Below are 18,433 nucleotides of genomic sequence, written 5' to 3'. Positions count from 1 at the left end.
TCACCGCGGCAGCATCCATGCTCCATTTTCCAGGGCACAGATAGACAAGAATTCATGCCTAATTTACTGCAGAAACCAGATTACGCAACAAGCTTGTGATACAGGATTATATTCTCACATTTTTTCAGACGCTTCATTGTAGGACCAACGCAGTTCTTTTTCTATAACAGGCTATTCAAATGTAGTGTCTGCCGCACCAAGAATAAAAGCAGTTTGTTTGGAAGACGTCAGATCTAAGAAACGTAAAACTGCTCTGAAGAAAGTCTGAAACTATATAGAGCAAAACATTGCAATGCAATAGGTCTCGTATTTGTGAGAGTTACATCTATTGGCATTGTAAATGACAATGTCTGATCTATGTGTTTTGGTTTGGAGTGTAGTGGATGTATGAAGAGAGACAGCTGCAGCACTGTCTAGAGGACTTAGAATGAGGAATTCCCAATGGGACCAGAGAAGCTGATGAAGCACTGTCTAGAGGACTTAGAATGAGGCATTACCACTGGGACCAGAGAAGCAGCTAACAGCACTGGCTAAAGGACTAAGAATGACGAATTACCACAGGGAACACAGGCACAGCTGCGGCACTGCCTAGGGGAGTTAGAATGGAGGAGTTACCAATGGGAGCAGAGAAGCAGCTAGCAGCACTGTCTGCAGGACTTACAATGAGGAGATTACCACTGGAAACCGACACAGTTACAGCACTGCCTAGAGGATTTAGAATGGGAGAGTTTCTGATGGCACCATAGAAACAGCTGCAGCACTGTCTAGAGCACGGATACTCAAAGTGCGGCCCTCTTGACCTTCAAATGCAGTCCCCTTGGTGAACAGCAGCACCAGCTGCCATTTATTTGCTAGCTCTAATATTTAGAAAAAGATGTTAAATAAATGGGCAAGCATTTATTAGCCTGCAAATAAATGCTTGCCCGTTTATTTAACGTTTTTGAACCTCCTTACACAATCCATGACCCACCTAGACCCCTCCCGCCATCCTGCTGGCATCAGTGCAGCCCTCGGGCACACCACAAACCATACTTTGTGGCCCCTTGGCAAATGTTTGTGTGTACCCATGGTCTAGAGGTCTATGAATGAGAAATTACCACTGGGACCATAGAAGCAGCTGCATCACTGTCTAGAGGACTAAGAATTAGGAATTACCAATGGGAACAGAGACACAGCTAGCAGCACTGCCTAGAGGACTAAGAATTATGAATTACCACTGGGAACAGAGACACAGCTGCAGCACTGCCTTGAGGACTTAAAATGTGGGAATTTCCAACAGGAACAGAGAGCAGCTACCAGCACTATCTGGAAGACTTCTAAATAATTACTGACGGGACCAGAGTAATTGTAATAGTAATAGTATTTACATAGCGCTTACTACCCCTGACGACACGTTGAAGCGCTTTTCTGCAAGTAGCACCTACTCCAAAATTCAAAAAGGATTAGTGGTGAGTTAGTATAGGGAAATTTGAAATGTATTTGAGCGGTGGACATGCGAGTCAGGGTTGAAAAACACAGTGGAGAAGTAGCAGCTAGTAGCACTGTCTAGAGGACTAAGAATGAGGAATTACCATTGGGACCACAGAAGCAGCTGCAATATGGCCGAGAGGACTAAGAATGAGGAAATACCACTGGGAGCCGAGACAGCTGCCACCTATCCAGGTCAGTAAATAGAGTACTGTTAAAGTGGAAGTAATATTGATACTTGTTATTTATAGCAGGTATGAAAGGCCAGAAGTCTGGCATAAAAAGAAATCATTACAATCACTGACCAGTCTATCACAAGTAGTTCAAGCTGAAAGTGATGTCAATGTAGTATCCACTAATATAAAACAATAAGGTAACGATTACGTCTGTCCAGAGTGTTTTAGTTCACTACAAAGGGGGGTAAAATTCAGTGTTTCACAACCTGGCTGTGAGCTCTTCGGAAGATCAGAAAAAAATATATAATATAATTAAGGCTTCCAGTTTTACAGAAAATCACAGACAAAAAAAACCAAAAAAACCAATATGTATCCGGTCAGTATTTATTTTGGAAGCGGAAAAATACAAAAAAATTGCTTCTTTTGAGAGACTCTCCATGCTGTCTTTCATGAATTCTAGACAACAGCTGAACAGATGTACAGCATGAAGAGTTGATAGACAGCATGGAGAGTTAAAAAAACAGGATGAGATTTCCTTAAATACAGGCATATGGTAACATATTAGTATAATGCTAATATGTACCTGTGAGTGCAGTCTTTTGTCATAAGTGGTGGCTTAATATACTAAAACATGATAGGCATCCATGTATGAGCGCACGTCCAAGAGTTAATAGACGTAAAAATATACCTTTTTAGAGCTCCATTTATTCTCAAAACACAAAATAAATATGGATAAAATGAATGAGTTGGCCGAAAAAAATTTATATGGATAAATACAGACGGAAATGTAAAAAAAAAAATTTTTTTTTTTTAACTATTGTGAGCCCCAAATAGAATATACACACACTAAAACTACATGTAACAATCACATATCTGAAAACAAAAGAGACAGACTACAGGAAAAACAAAAGTGTGAGGTTTGTAGCCCCATCCAGTCAGCGATTGCTGTTGTACGAAAAAAACAAGACAATAAGTAGGTGATAGAGTGAAGTCAGCTACATGTCATCAACTCAACACACAATTCACATGGATTTGATCACAACTGCTTTGAAGTACAGCGACTACAAACAGAAAAAAATGATCAATCTGGTTTCCTTGTTTCCCTTCAGAGCTAGAAAAGCGACAGAAGTAACTCATGTTCCCTGTAGTAGCCTGCTGCAGGTTTACAACCTGTTGCACGAGTCTGTCTCATATTACATTAGCCCTCTTCCAATGTTTAATGAGCTAGCTTCTTGAATCCATCTTCAAACCTCATTTATTTTTATTAGAATATTGGAATCTTGAGAGTTCAATTGAAGACAATGGAGTAGCTCCGGGCTTATAATGGCTGGTATAAGCCTGGAGCTCCAACATTCCAATGTTGGACTTTCTATTTCTCCCTTTTTTTATTTAGAACATTCTACCCTTAGTAGGAGGAATGTTCCAACAGCCTTATAGCCCTTCTGCCTCAGACTATACAAGTTGTTAAAGGCCCTCACCATTGTTGTAGGCTCCCGTCTGCAGGTCGGGCATATACCTCAGGTTCATGGCCGCCAACAATCAGTATAGACCTCGGCAACAGGCCATAATAGTCTGCTGTGTTTAGAAAGACATATTTTCAGATAAGCGATGGTGGGTGGTTAACAATAATGTATATTTACGCATCCACATAGTGCCAAAAAACAAGACTCTATTCTTAGCTGCCCTAACCGATAATATCACAACGCAGTAGAAAATTGGCAATGGTTGGGTTTTTAGCCTAAATTTGTTGCATTTTAGGCGAGGTTTCGTCAAAGCTCTTCATGCCCTCTAATGTTCCAGTAGCTGTTACAAACAGGACCCTTTAGGCAGTGATCCCTTTACACACTCTAGATCTTCAAATCCTCAAAAGTACATACTCTGTTTGACTTTCCATGCCACTACGCCCGAAGTAAATCACGCCTTGCTGGACTACATTGTTCTCTCTCCATTACCTTGTTTTTGCAGAGACTGGTTATGAAGGTCATTCATTACAAGGGACGAAAGGGCCCATCTTTCATTATTCACATTTATACAGTGGCTTGGGAAAGCAAAGATTGAGGCTTGAACGATATATGCTTGAAAAGAAAAAAAGTTGTATGCGTTCAATGGACCTCAGTGGTTGATCGAGTATTCATAGTATGGATGGAGGGGGAGGATTATTAGGATCTGTATCGGGAATGTTATGAAACAAACTTTCTAGACCAAAAGGTTAATTTATGGGGCAAAGCGACACATCAGCTGAGGAAGTCCCTCAACAATCTTAGAAAGAAAACTCCCACAGGAGAGGGTGACTGGAATATTAAAAAGTAGTTTGTAAAAGTAATTAAAAGGAAGGAGCAGGCACTGAATAACGAATTAAGACAGATACACAAATACTCCAACTCCGGGTTTGCGATTTGGTTCAAGGAGTTAAAAATGTTGCACCGAAAAGCAGCATGGGCCGCCAAGCAGGTTTTCATTGAAACATTTTTCTTACCTCAACAAAATCAGCGCCAATTCTGCTTTCTTTCTATTAATACATCAGATAAGACCAACGCTGGAGGTGAGGCTAATAATGTACATCGTGATAAACCGGTGGATTACATTCAATCATTGTATTTTGACACTACTGTGTAACTTTACCACGGGTCTGCCCAATCAGACCGTGTCCATTGTGCCAACTAACTTGAATACCAGCGAGAGAGGTAACTTATCCTCTGCACTTTGGCTTAGATGTAATTGTTATTGGCAAACACGGTTATCCAGGTCCAATGTCCAATCAATTACACCTTTTTTTAATGATGTCAAATATAAGGGGCTGATTTGGTCCTCTGTACCAAGTCTTGCTACTAAGCTCTTGGAACATCTCTATTCGTCAGAGATTTAAGTAAGGGAGGGGGGCGACCAGAATAATTCTAGGCCAATTGCCTTGTCAGATGTAGAGGCAAAGGCTTACATAAACCAACTGGGTGGCCAGCTGAGGCCTTTCACCTTACTTCCATACTGGGTTTTGGCCCAAATGCAGCACTTTTAGATAATGTTTTTGCAATGTTTATTTTACTGCATCAATATATCCACACCCACAGTGGTGTAATGAAAGTTTAAGGGGCCCCCTCCAATGTACACGGAGAGAGCTCTGCTCCGGATTTAATCCAGAGCGCTCAGGCCGGAGTACTGTGCTGAGGGGGAGCCTGCAGCTCGGGGTTCCATCTACAACCCAGCTTCCCCTCATATTACTTGTTGACTTTATGCTTGTCTTTGACCACGTACAGAGTTCCACTGCCTTTTGGCTAGCTTTGTGCGATAGAAATAACACATACAGTGGCAGACTGTCACTCACCTCTAAACAACAATATGCTGAATTCGTCCTGGTGTAATTTTACACAGGGACACATTCAGCAGCGCCTGCACGTTGTCGCAACAATCGCATTCGATCGCGTGCAGGTGGGGAGGAGTCTTTCTTAGTTCAGACTCCTGCTGGGCCCAAAACGAAGCCCCAATCTGAGGGGTGATTAGGCCTCCTTTTGTTCGAGTCTCCTGGCTGGGAGCAGACAGGAGCCTCATACCTGATGCAAAATGAAGCGGAGGGGAAACACCTTGCTAGCACTCCACACACAATTAAGAAAGAGGCAGCTTTTCATGTTTAGGAGATAATCATGCACTGTAACAATGTCAGATGTATTGGTCTTTCCCGGTATTTACACACAATAAATGTAAATTATATAGTGCTTACTACCCCTGGGGAGGACTTGTGCCCTGATTAAAACGTATATTTTTAGACTGTTAAAGGACATGCACTGTAGCCTGGTCCAAGCTAATTGAAATCCCTCGAAATTCTTCTCAAACGTTGTGGTTATAAAAAGTTGTCCTGTAACTGGATTGCATCATGTGAGACTTTCTGAATAAGTGGAGACACACTGGATCGAGGTCCTTCTCCTCCCAGTCACGCACGAGCAGACACCGAAGGCACCGCCCCTTGTAAGTGCGGGAAATGAGGGGCCTAGCCCGAGCCAGCAGTTATTATTGACCCAGAACCGGGATTCGGCTGGCCCCCGTGAACTATGATGCATGTGTCCGTCTAATGACATCAGACAAATCAAGCACTGCCCGCACGGTGCCTGCTTTCCATCTAGAGCAGTAACTTGCAGGCGGAGAGGGGGCCTCCCGTTTCACTTCCAGCTGGGCTGGACACAAAGGCCAAATTTAAGGGACCGCCAGCCCTTCTTTAAATTGACAATGATCCTGGCTGGAGGCTAGCCTGAGCCTCTCTCACCTAAGTGCCAATGCAGTGAATGGAAACAAAGGAAGGCAGCCTGTTATCACTTCACAAGTACTCAAGAGAACAATGGAGGCAGGTTTGTGCCAGAGCAGTGAGACAAAAAAATAGTTTAAATAGCACTTACTACTTTTTTTTGTAGTTCTTTTATATCACTAATGATCCCAATGCAGGATGCACAGCTGTTCACATCACAAGCACGCATTCTACACCGACAATAAATGGTACTTGTGAGAAAATGAATGTACAGAATGTGTTACAAAAGAAAGAGGCATTATATGTTACGAGTACATGGTCGGTAGAAAGAAAGTCGGGGTTTAAAGCAACGCAGTGCTGGAGGTTGTCTGTAATAAGACTATCACTATCCAAATATACCCTTTTATGAGCAGTATAATAACAGGAATAGAGCAAGAAAAAAATAAGGGTATAAACCCTGCTTTATAGTTTTGATGCAGCTGCTCGATACTGGTATTTATCATACTGGGCTATTCTAGAAGGATTGAAATATATGAACTACTTTGTCAAAAGCAACTACCCACGTATCTATCTACATAAAATAAAAAGGTTTGTTTTGCAGGAGAAAAGAACCCTCTTACGCGACTTTGTGTGTCAAACTGTGTCACTATACAAAACACACATCTCTCCAGCAAGTGCATTAATAACCAGTCATTTTACCATTATTACTATTATCATCCTCCTCCCCTGGATTTAGTAGTCACACGAAGATCTGTGCAGCAAGCGCTTCAACCTCATCAAATATTCTACATGAACCCAGAACAGATTTACTGTCACGTTTGTCCTTGTTGCGATATCTGTAGGAAGATTTTTTTTTTTAACAATAGATCTATAAATTGCCTGTCAGACTCTGCCCCTCGTGACCCCCCTCCCACGGTTGCCACATCCTGACCCCCCTAATGTATGGGTTCCCGAAATATTTATTCCCCCAATTCCATCTCTTCTCTTGGGGCCCCCACCGCAGCCAGTAAGACTACCAGAGACACGCCTCACACCCGGCCGGAAGCCCGGCAGACTCGGCGCCCCTTACCTTCTCGTTCCACCTGTGCAGGTCGCTGTAGCGCACTTTGCAGAGCAGGAAGCCCTCCAGGTACAGGTAATAGAGCTGGAATCAAAGGGCACAACCGGGTCAGTCAAAATACAGGGCTAGAAGACACCATGCGCGCTTAAAGTCCAGTGTTTACGGTAGTTACTTAACCACATAGCGGGATCCGAAGGAGTCCACCAGGTCCTGCGTGAAGGGGATGCTGAAATGCATGGTGAAGGCGGATGCAGGCCGGGCCGCTGACCTCTGCCCCTACCAGTGGATGCTACCACCCTTCGGGGGAAGCCAAACTCGACTGCTTCTCGTGCACTGGAAAACACGCTCCCTGGGCTCGAGCACCTGCGCCAGAACCCCCCTCCGTCCCTGGTATGCAGCAAAACCGGCTCTGCTCCTCCGAGGGAAGGCAACCCACAGAGTCCCTGGCCTCCCCGGTCCCGGTTTCTTGCACCGGAATTTACTCCGCCTCGGCGCCAGAAATCAATGCCCCCTGCCCTAGAAACCACGCGCTGCCCCTGCTCACGCAGTCACCCCCTGCGCTGCCCCGCGGCTCACCCCTCTGTGCTCCCTACTACGCCTGCCGCCCTCTCACTGCCTTCTCCGGCTGCACCTGTGGCGCTCAAGGTGATGTTCCTCAAGAGTTCGGTGAGGGGAGGCCCCTCGAGCAGTACCACCTCGAGAAGGAGGGAGGTACGTGCGCAAAAACACAGCCCCCGTGTAGTTATTGTTTTCCAAAGCTCCTCGCTGAACGTGCTCGTCGCAGCACACTGGTTTCTGCAGGGCGTGGCGCGCAGGATAGTTACATCCAAACCTCACCAAACCCAGCCTTAGGCCTTCCCGAGAGCACGGGGCAGGCGAGGCCAATTCACAGCCTGGGGGAGGGGGTTGCAGGTGGGGGAAACTAGAAACATTTACATGACGTCGCTCAGCTGATTGTGTTTTCGTTGTTGGTAACACCGCCCGTGTTTGGAGAGGAGAATGGGCTTACTGCACCCTGCGATGATAAGGAATACACGTGAAACTCTGCCCCAAAGTCGCCATGTAGCACGGTCGGACTAGCATGCAGGGCAATCTGTCAGGGCCTGAATTGAAGGGCTGGCCTGACAGATTAGTGTATGCCTAGGGTTGTGTTTTTTGGCTGTTTGTGGGCCTGTTTTATGGTCTGCTCTCCGCTGGCCCGTTTTTATTACTGCTAATTCCTCTGATATTATTATGCGCGTTCCCTAGGGCAGGCACAAATGCAAGCAGCTCCTATACCTTCCAAAACACACATACAGCGAGCTCGGCCTTTATCGGGTGAACATTCACTGCTCCGATCGGCAACTGTGGGACACTTTATTATCTATCAGATTAACTAATAGGGGGTCACTTTTAATTTGGTGCTCATGCCTGTTTTCTGTCTCCGTCCCACCCAGGCATGTGGTACATACATGTCTGTTGGTGTGTAGGACTGCTCGGAGTCGGATGTTTTACAAAAATAAGGGAGGCAAAAGAGAGAAGGTAAGATTTTGATTATTAAACAAGCATTGGCCATCTAGCATTTCAATCAGAAGAACTGTTACACAATAATCAGCAGATAAAACAGAAAACCGTGAAAACTGTACACCTGCCTAGAAAAAGATCTGGAAAGTTGTGTGATGGGGTCAGAGGTGTATACAAAGTATGGGCCCTGTCCTGTGATCTTGAGTGCAACCCGGAATGGGGTTTTGGTGTGGTTAGTGACTGTGTTGTGCAATAGAGTGTGATAAAATAGCAAAATATCCTGGGACTAATTTGTTAGCCTTTCGCGTACAGGTAAGAGCATATACACTATTTTTCTCAACTCCACACCAAACTAATAGTTATAATATGAGAAGCTTTCAATTTGCAATCACCTGTCACGGAATGTCCCATAGTCGGAGCGTTTGTTGGAGAGAAATATCTTGGGGGCAGATTTACAAGTCCCTTGCGCCACTTTTGCGTCATTTTTAACATGGAAAAAGTGACGCAAAAGTGGTGCACGGGCTTGTAAATCTGCCTGTGGCACACAGTTGAGTTCTCAGTGGGATCGCAATGTCCGGATTACGGTGTAGCCGCCCATCTCTGCAATAAAAGCCGAGTTTTCTGATTAATTTAGATAAGTTTAGAATCTGAGAGCAGCAGGCTGCATGAGGGTCCCTGCAGCCTCCTGTTAACCCACTGAACTAACCGAGATTGAAAAAACTGAACTGCAAATCACACACAGATCGAAAATATGCAGTTGTATGTTGTGTCTGCAGTTTTCTTTCCATTTATATTATTTTTGTAGTTCTCTCCATTCATCCTTTTCCACACATAAGCAGGTACAGTTTGGGGAGTACTTCTGTGAAGTTTCTTCATGCCTAAACAGGAACAGCAAAGGCAGCAGCGGTGCGGGTTTAATTCACGTGACCAGTGTAGCGCTCTAGTAATCCGAGGGTCTCGGCTGAGCCCCGGAAGCACAAGCACACATTGTAGCACCTTCTGGCCAGGCGTGGCCAGAAGGCTATAAATAAAAGGTCGGAAGTCGCTCGGGACTTCCGCTCCGACCAATGCTCATACTGTGTGGTGTCCAATTATTCCTGCTCCCATAGTGCCCCCATAACTGTTTCCCCCTTTTAGATTCCTCGCTAACCGACCACCCCGACACTGGCGACGAGGGTGGGATGCCAACAGTGATACCCCCGAGAAAGAAGAACCTCACCGGAGCAGCTCGCCGCGTGACCGCCGGCACCAGAACGGCCTGCGACGCGGCTGCCAAAGAACCGGAGCCGGTTGGAGTCCCTGGAAGAGCCAGTGGTCTCGAAGGCCCAAGCCGGTAAGCAGCAAGAGCTGCATGGGGGACCGGCAAGCGCGAAGCCAAGGGAACGCAGAAGAAAGCAGGCCCAGCGCCGGAGAGGCCTGATCGGCCGAAGAAGGAGTGCGCGCATGCGCAGTAGACGCGAGGCCAGCGCCAGAGACGAGTGTGAAGGCCCCCACCGAGGCAGAATCACCGGCAGGGCTGAGGAAAAGCCCAGAAACACACGTGCGCGAGAGCCGCGCACAGAAAGGGAACTGGAAAAAAATAATAATAATAAATAAGAACAATAAAGCAAATAAGCATTGGCCCACAGGACAAGCCCAAACAATAAAGCAAACAAGCATTGGCCCAGAGGACAAACCCAAACAAACATTGGCACAACCAATCACAGAAATAAACAAGCACTGGCACAACCAAGCGCCCACACAGGCATAGAGGCACCTTAAACAGCAGAGCCAAGCAGAGGCAATAAACAAACACTAGCACCAACAAGCAAAGCTAGCAAAGAGACTCAACCACCACCATGTCAAATCCACCAAATGCAGTCGCCGGAGGGCAACAAGCAGGAAGCCCACCAATTGCTGTGGCAGGAGGACAACAACAAGCCATGCCCCCAGCGGGACCACTCCCGGTGCAGCAAGCAGGACCTCAAGCACAGCAGTCAGCGCACTCGCAGATACAAGCGCTACCACCTTTTAGTGAGCTCGTTGATCCAGCAACAGCGGCCCGAGGTGGGCAGTATGGCTGGGGCGGTTGAATAACCACTTCGTGGCCACCAAAGAAAAAGACAACGAAGTCAAAGGATCACTATTGTTACATTTTGGTGGCGAAGAAATCTACAAGCTTTTCGCTCATCTGCCGAATAAAGGAGGAGCAGATGATTATGATGCCGTGGTACAAGCACTGAATGCACGCTTCCACCCACAGCTCAACCCACATTACGAGCGATTCAAATTCAGGCAATCAAGACAGAGAGAAGGAGAGACAATGGACGCCTTCCACGCACAATTGAGAGAGTTGATAAGCACGTGCCCAGAAGATGATCAAACGAAGGAAGTCACCGCGCAGCTGATACAAGGATGTCGCAACAAACCTCTGAGGACGCTAATATTGCGTCAGCCTCGCATCACGCTAGACAAAATACTACTTCTGGCGCGGTCGCATGAATTATCGGATGTCAGGTCCTCAGCAATGGAGGCCGCTCTAAACCCCAACGCAGACACAGGAGCAACAGTAAAGACCGAAAGAGTTGACGCCGGCCGCAGTGGGCGATGGCCAACAAGAACCGCGCGAAGATCACTATGTGGCTATTGCGGACGTGAATAACATGGCCCAGAGGCCTGCCCGCTCGTGGAAAGACATGCTCAAAGTGTGGAGTGCTGAACCACTTCGCCAGCGTCTGTAGAGGAGGTTTCTGCGGAAGGACCCAGTGCGGAAAAAAGACGCTATCAGGAACCGTAAGGCAGCTAGCGTTAGATGATGCCCAGTCACCCCGGTCAGCGAAGTCCCAGCATCGGCGATACGACCGCCTAGACAACTGCTCGACTGAAGAGGATGATGAGTGCTACTTTGTATCCTTCACAAGTGACCTGAAGAGGCGGAGGAGGCCGCAACCCAAATGCCAAATCCAAATCGACGGGTCATTAGTAACGGGAGTAATAGACACAGGCGCCACCGTTAATGTGATGGGGATACAGCACTACAAAGCACTCAACCCAAAACCACAACTAACTCCGTCAAAAGTTCGGATATTGACGTATGGAAGCCAAGAACCGCTCCCCCTGCGTGGAAAGATGGTAGTACAAGTCAAGTCCGAAGAACGAGAAGTAACGACGACCTTCCACGTCGTGGACAAAGAAGCTGATCTCCTGGTCGGGAGTCACACAGCGGAAGACCTAAACCTCATTGCATTTGCAAATGCAGTAAAGAGCCTACAAACTGAAGACATCTTGCAACTCTTCCCATCGCTCTTTGAAGGCCTAGGAACAATCAAGAGGCCACCCGTGAAGCTCCATATTGACAAGGCTATCCAGCCAATCGCGCTAACACACAGGAGGATTCCATTCCACCCGCGGGCAGCCGTAGAACAAGAACTCACCCAGCTGGAGAAACAGGGGGTCATTGAAAAAGTGACTGGCCCAACACCGTGGGTGTCACCTATGGTGATAGCGGAAAAGCCTCGACAACCCAGGAAGATAAGGATTTGCATTGACATGCGGATGCCCAACAAAGCGATCAAAAGGGAAAGACACATTACACCGACAGTAGATGACATATTAACGGACCTTAATGGAGCCCAGTGGTTTTCAAAACTAGATCCGAACGCTGGCTACCACCAGCTGAGGTTGGCAGAAGAGAGTAGGTATATCACCACGTTCTCGACCCACCTAGGCCTCAGACGCTACAAGCGATTAAACTTCGGGATATCTTCAGCCGCTGAAATATTCCAGAACACTGTCAAAGAGATACTATCAGGTCTATAAGGAGTGCTCATCGTCAGCGATGACATATTAATACACTCAAAAACAAGCGAGGAACATCACCGCAGGTTGAGAGCGACCCTCAAAAAGCTGGCAGAACACGGGGTGACCCTGCACAAGGACAAGTGCCAGTTTTTCCAGAAGTCCATAGAATTCTTTGGATACGTGTTTGATGGTGAAGGAGTCAGAGTGGACCCCCGGAAGTCCCAAGCCATCAAGCATGCACCTGCCCCGATGACAGCATCGGAAGTGAGAAGCTTCCTGGGCATGGCCCAATACTGTGCAAGGTTTATCCCCAACCTCGCAACTATCGCAGAACCCCTCCGCAACCTGACCAAGAAAGATAGCCCCTGGAAGTGGGCCCGAGAAGAAGAAGAAGCGTTCAATAATATCAAAGACGCTCTACTAGATGGAACCACCATGTCATACTTTGATACCTCGAAACGGACGGAGATATTAGTAGATGCCAGTCCGGTCGGTGTGGGTGCACTACTGACCCAGGAGACAGAGCCAGGAATATGGGCCCCTCTAGCCTTTGCCAGCAAGGCACTCACTGCGACTCAAGCAAGATATTCCCAGATAGAAAGAGGAGCCTTAGCTGTCAAGTGGGCTTGCAACCACTTCCATTTATACATCACTGGATGCCCGTTCCGAATGGTCACAGACCACCAACCACTAATTCCTCTGTTCAAAGGCACCACACCTCATCCACCGCTTCGAATTGAATGATGGCCAATCCAAATACAACAATATCAGATGGACCTCGTCTATAGACCTGGAGGGAAAAATCCGGCAGATTTCCTATCTCGACCCCCGTCTGCTGGAGTAGTGACCGAAGACTAGCAAGATACACAAATGGAAGAGTCAGTAAACATGGTAGCCCAAGGGTCATGCCCCCGGGCACTATCAGCATCCGTGATTGTGGATCAATATCCCAATGACATAGTGATTCGAAGGGTCGTCGACGCCATTCAAGCAGGATCCTGGGATGGGTTTCTACGAAACACCCAAGACTGGAGCGAGGTAGATCGATCCCGGCTGGGAAAATTCTGGAAGATACACAATGAACTCAGCATGGCAGAGAATGGACTGATATTGAGAGGGCGTCGGATCGTGATACCTCTGACTCTCCAAGGGCAAGCAACGGTGCTGGCCCACTCAGGACATCAAGGCACCCGACGCATGAAAGACAGAATGCGTGAAAAAGTGTGGTTTCCTGACTTAGAAAGCAATGTCGACAAAGTGGTACAGAATTGCAGGGCATGCCAGCTGACCAGTACACCTGAAGCGCCAGCACCCATAATCACAGAAGACCCAGCACCAGCCCCATGGTCATGGGTCAGTCTAGACTTTGGCAGTCTCCCCGATGAGAGAGTAACGGTAGTGCTCATAGATAGCTACACTAAATACCCCATTGTGGAGGTGGCTGCATCCACTAGCTTTGTGAACATTCAACCGATCCTCGCCAAGGTTTTTGCCATGTTTGGAATCCCGCAGATTCTCAAGACCGATAACGGACCCCCATTTCAAGGGAGTGATTTCAAAGAATTCCTGCGAGGATTAGGAGTGAAGCATCATCGCATCACACCACAGTGGCCCCAGGCCAATGGCGAGGTCGAACGGTTCATGCGAACCATTAGCAAGATCCTGAGAATCGCCGCCGTGGAAGGCACCGACCCTGAGAATGCGATCCAACGCTTTCTCGGAGAATATCGAAGTACGCCCCACAGCACCACTCTGAGATCACCATGGTCCCTCATGCTTGCAGGATCCCGGAAGGACATACTTCCGATGGCTGAAAACTGGAGGCCGGAACTATACTCCCCTGAGGACACCCAAGAAAAAAGAAGGCGGAACAATGACAGAGCAAGCAGGAAGCGGAGAGCTCATGAACGATCGCTCATGCCCGGAGACACCGTGCTGATCCGAGCAAGGCGACCCGGCAGGAAGTTCCGCACTCCTTATGAGGCAGAAGCATGGACAATCAAAAACACAAAAGGAACTGCAATAACCGTGCAGAGGAACGGAGAGGAGGTGACATGCAATGTCTCATGGTTCAAACGAATTCCATCTGACTCTGGCTGTGAAGAGCGAGTTGATGAACCCGGGGCAGATGAGCCCACTGAAAGAGAAGAAGGGCATGCCCACACAGAATCACTCCCTAACGCAACCCTGCCACCGTCGCATTCTCCACCCCGACCAGTTGTTGCACGAACACCAGCAAGAGGAAAATAGCGATATGATCTCCGACCTAATCCAAGACCCAACCAGAAGCTGGCGGACTTTGTGTGTTGATGTTCATCAACCTGGCCGTAGTTAAAAGACTAACTCGGGAAGGGATGTAGCGCTCTAGTGTTCCGAGGGTCTCGGCTGAGCCCCGGAACCACAAGCACACATTGTAGCACCTTCTGGCCAGGCGTGTCCAGAAGGCTATAAATAAAAGGTCGGAAGTCGCTCGGGACTTCCGCTCCGACCAATGCTCATGCTGTGTGGTGTCCAATTATTCCTGCTCCTATAGTGCCCCATAACTGTTTCCCTCTTTTAGATTCCTCGCTAACTGACCACCCCGACAACCAGCATTAGCAGCAACCGCGCAAGTTTCATTTACAGCAGTCAGTCGCACTTGTGATAACTTATCACTAGAGTGACAGGACAAGAACTCGATTTTAGACCTAATGACCATTCCACCATCAGAGAATACGTTCTCAGTACTGTTTCTATGCCTATTCAGTTCAATGCCTTACTGCTGAGACTGGCAATAAACACGCCTATAAGCAGTGGTCGAAGTGGGGAAAAAAAAGTAGGGGAACTGTGGGTGGAGAATCAGGGGGCGGGAATAACCGAAGATTGTATCAGTGGGCGGAGTCAGGGGTGTGACTAGAAGTAGCAAAACATACCAATTTTTTGTACATTTAGCATTTCACTGACCAGTTACAGCTTATAACGTTATTTAATTCAAACAATGAATAAACATGTGTATTTGAGGTTTAATTAAGGAAAAAGCAAACACTCATAGGGAACACAGTTTTATGTAAAGCGTGCAAAATATAAGCAGGAACAACATGTTACCTTAATGCCTTTACTCTCATTGTTCAGAAATCCATGAGTATTTTTTGTTTCAAACATTGAGGACATGAATACAGGGCTCCTCCTGTACACATGCATTAAGGAGGGCTCAGAAAAGAAAGGGACTCTTCAAGAGAATCTAGACTCAAGGAAACCCACAAAGGCTCCTTCATATTCATGTCAGCCAGCTCAATCATAATATAGCAAAAAGAACAACTGGTGGATAGAATGCAGAATAATGTCATACATTTACCCCAGTACAGAGATCTGGGCCTAAATCCATAGTTTTTTGCTCAACGTGCCATTCCAGTTTGGACCCAGCCATATGCAAATCAGTCTTGATGCTGCACCCAATGGGAACAGTCCAGGCCGAACTGCCAGGCCAGGTCCTCCCTGGACTGGAAACAAGCATCCTAGGACCGGTTTTGGGCTTTCAGCCCTCATCAGCCAGGATAGCTTGATTCCAGTGGCATGGAGAGCACAGGACCCGCGTCTGGGCACACTCGGGGTGACAAAAGCAAAAAGAACAACTGATGGGCAGAATGTAGAACAATGTCATACATTCACCCCAGTACAGAGATCTGGGCCTAAATCCATTGTTTTTTTGCTCACCATGCCATTCCAGTTTCCTCTTCTGCCCCATCACTTCTCCTGCCCCGTCCCTTCTCCTGCCCCATCACCTCTCCTGCCCCGTCACCTCTCCTGCCCTGTCACCACTCCTGCCCCGTCACCACTCCTGCCCCGTCCCCTCTCCTGCCTGGTCACCTCTTCTGCCTGGTCACCTCTTCTGCCTAGTCACCTCTCCTGCCCGGTCACCTCTCCTTTCCTGTTGCCGCTCCTGGCCCGTCACTGCTCCTGGCCCGTCACTGCTCCTGCCCCGTCACTGCCCCTGCCCCATCACTTTTCCTGCCCCATCACCGCTCCTGCACGTTCACCGCTCCTGCCCGATCACCGCTCCTGCCCCATCACTTCTCCTGTCTCATCACTTCTCCTGCCCCGTTCACTGCTCCTATCCGTTCACAGCCCCTATCGGTTCACTGCTCCTGCCCAGTTACCAATCCTGCTCATGACTAATCACCGCTCCTGCCCGATCACTTCTCCTGCCCCGTCACTTCTCCTGCCCCGTAACCTCTCCTTTCCTGTCGCCTCTCCTGTCCCGTCACTGCTCTTGCCCAGTCACCGCTCCTGCCCAGTCAATTCTCCATCCCCGTCACTTCTCCATCCCCGTCACTTCTCCTGCCCCGTCACTTCTCCTGCCCCGTCACTGCTCCTGCCCCGTTATTTCTCCTGCCTTGTCACTTCTCCTGCCTTGTCACTTCTCCTGCCTTGTCACTTCTCCTGCCCTGTCACTTCTCCTGCCCTGTCACTTCTCCTGCCCTGTCACTTCTCCTGCTCATTACTTCTCCTGCCAGGTCACCTCTCTTGCCCCATCACCTCTCCTTTCCTGTCGCCTCTTCTGTCCCATCACCTTTCCTGCCCAGTTCACTCTGTGTAGAACATTGACAAATTACACAAGGGGGCAAGTTCCCCACAGTACTCTGTTTGGGGAAAGCTCCTCTGTTATGCCCTCCTCTTTCTTGAGCTCGCCCATGTGCTTCTCCCCATTACTTCCCCACAAGCGGCCTCCGTGTTGCTTTCCACCAATCCTTGAATTGCTTTTTCTCCTTCCTTTCCATTCTTGCTTTTGTGTCCCCTTCAGCTCTCTCCATCTGTTGCTCCTGCGTCCCAACTGTCTTGCTGCGGTGCCCCCCACCCTCCCGTTCACTTACAAAAAAAACACACCATTGCACATTCATGTTTTTTAGTTACCTGGTACAACTTGGATCAGTAATAAAAAAACAACACGTAATTTTGTAGGGGCTCACATGTATGGTGCGTGCGCCTATAAATATACACAGGTGGCCATGTCGAGGGCTTTTGTAATATTATTTTTTACTTTAGCCACCCTGCATTGAATCACTGATGCTGTGAAGCGTTGCTGAAAACCATTGCCATTTATAATGGCTCACACAGGCGAGACCTAACGGTTTTGTCTGGCACATGATATGCATAAAGGCAGGCAGCGGCAGGCGCATTGTCATTCCAAAGGGGATAATCAGCCTCAATCGGAATGACAATGGGCCTGCCCACAGTCTGTGAGAGCTCAGGGAGGGGCTGCTGCAGCCTCTGGAGCTCAACAGAGAAGTGTGAGCCGCCCCTGGGCCACCACACAAGCTGAATGAAAAAATTATTGTTTTAATAAAGTACAACTATTCTTGCCATCCCAGGATGCTTCTTTGAAAGAAAGAAGTAGGGGAACGGACTGAAATATATTTTTTAAGTAGGGGCACGTCGTGCCCTTCCGTCCCCGCCCACTTCTACCACTGCCTATAAGCAGGAACACTGAAATTATGCAGCATCGGAAAAGAACATATTATGCACATGGTTGGCTAAATGATATGGCCAGAAAAAGTATATTATGCAGCATTATGGTGCATTTTCTGTGGCAGTATTATATTGTTATTTTGTCCTTTTAGCACACGTTATCACAAAATAATTCCCAGGCGCTATGCAAAATACAAAGATTTCTTACGAAAATAAAGTATACTCATTCATCATATCCTAATTTAAAATGTTATCTACCAACAAGTAATTATCATTTTCTATTGTGCTTGGAAGTTCCAGAACACTAGGACTCTCATTACCAGTTTGTGAAAATAGGATGGGTTTTTTACGACATGTGGTAAATACCATTATGTTTCCCTCTTTTAGATTCCTCGCTAACTGACCACCCCGACAACCAGCATTAGCAGCAACCGCGCAAGTTTCATTTACAGCAGTCAGTCGCACTTGTGACAACTTATCACTAGAGTGACAGGACAAGAACTCGATTTTAGACCTAATGACCATTCCACCATCAGAGAATACGTTCTCAGTACTGTTTCTATGCCTATTCAGTTCAATGCCTTACTGCTGAGACTGGCAATAAACACGCCTATAAGCAGTGGTCGAAGTGGGGAAAAAAAAGTAGGGGAACTGTGGGTGGAGAATCAGGGGGCGGGAATAACCGAAGATTGGATCAGTGGGCGGAGTCAGGGGTGTGACTAGAAGTAGCAAAACATACCAATTTTTTTGTACATTTAGCATTTCACTGAC

The 18,433-nt window shown here is 47.4% G+C and overlaps 1 protein-coding gene across 2 annotated transcripts in view; it reads right to left on the bottom strand.

Annotated features, from left to right (window-relative positions):
* SNX31 (sorting nexin 31) overlaps positions 1-7,819 on the bottom strand; it is a 232,628-nt gene extending 224,809 nt beyond the window's left edge. Inside the window, exons 1-2 of one of the 2 annotated variants that reach the window (XM_078685580.1) lie at positions 7,112-7,819; positions 6,944-7,018 (exon numbers count right to left, since the gene is read on the bottom strand). In XM_078685580.1, the coding sequence (XP_078541706.1) occupies positions 6,944-7,018; positions 7,112-7,171 (135 nt within the window). In that variant the 5' untranslated portion in view covers positions 7,172-7,819. The remainder of the gene's footprint in view (positions 1-6,943; positions 7,019-7,111) is intronic. The other variant, XM_078685581.1, reaches the window with a different exon arrangement.
* Positions 7,820-18,433: the final 10,614 nt, after the last annotated feature.

Source organism: Lissotriton helveticus, chromosome 4_1, assembly GCF_964261635.1.
Source record: "Lissotriton helveticus chromosome 4_1, aLisHel1.1, whole genome shotgun sequence".
NCBI lineage: Eukaryota > Metazoa > Chordata > Amphibia > Caudata > Salamandridae > Lissotriton > Lissotriton helveticus.
The sequence above is the reverse complement of the archived record's forward strand: the minus strand, read 5'-3'. Positions and strand labels throughout refer to the sequence as shown.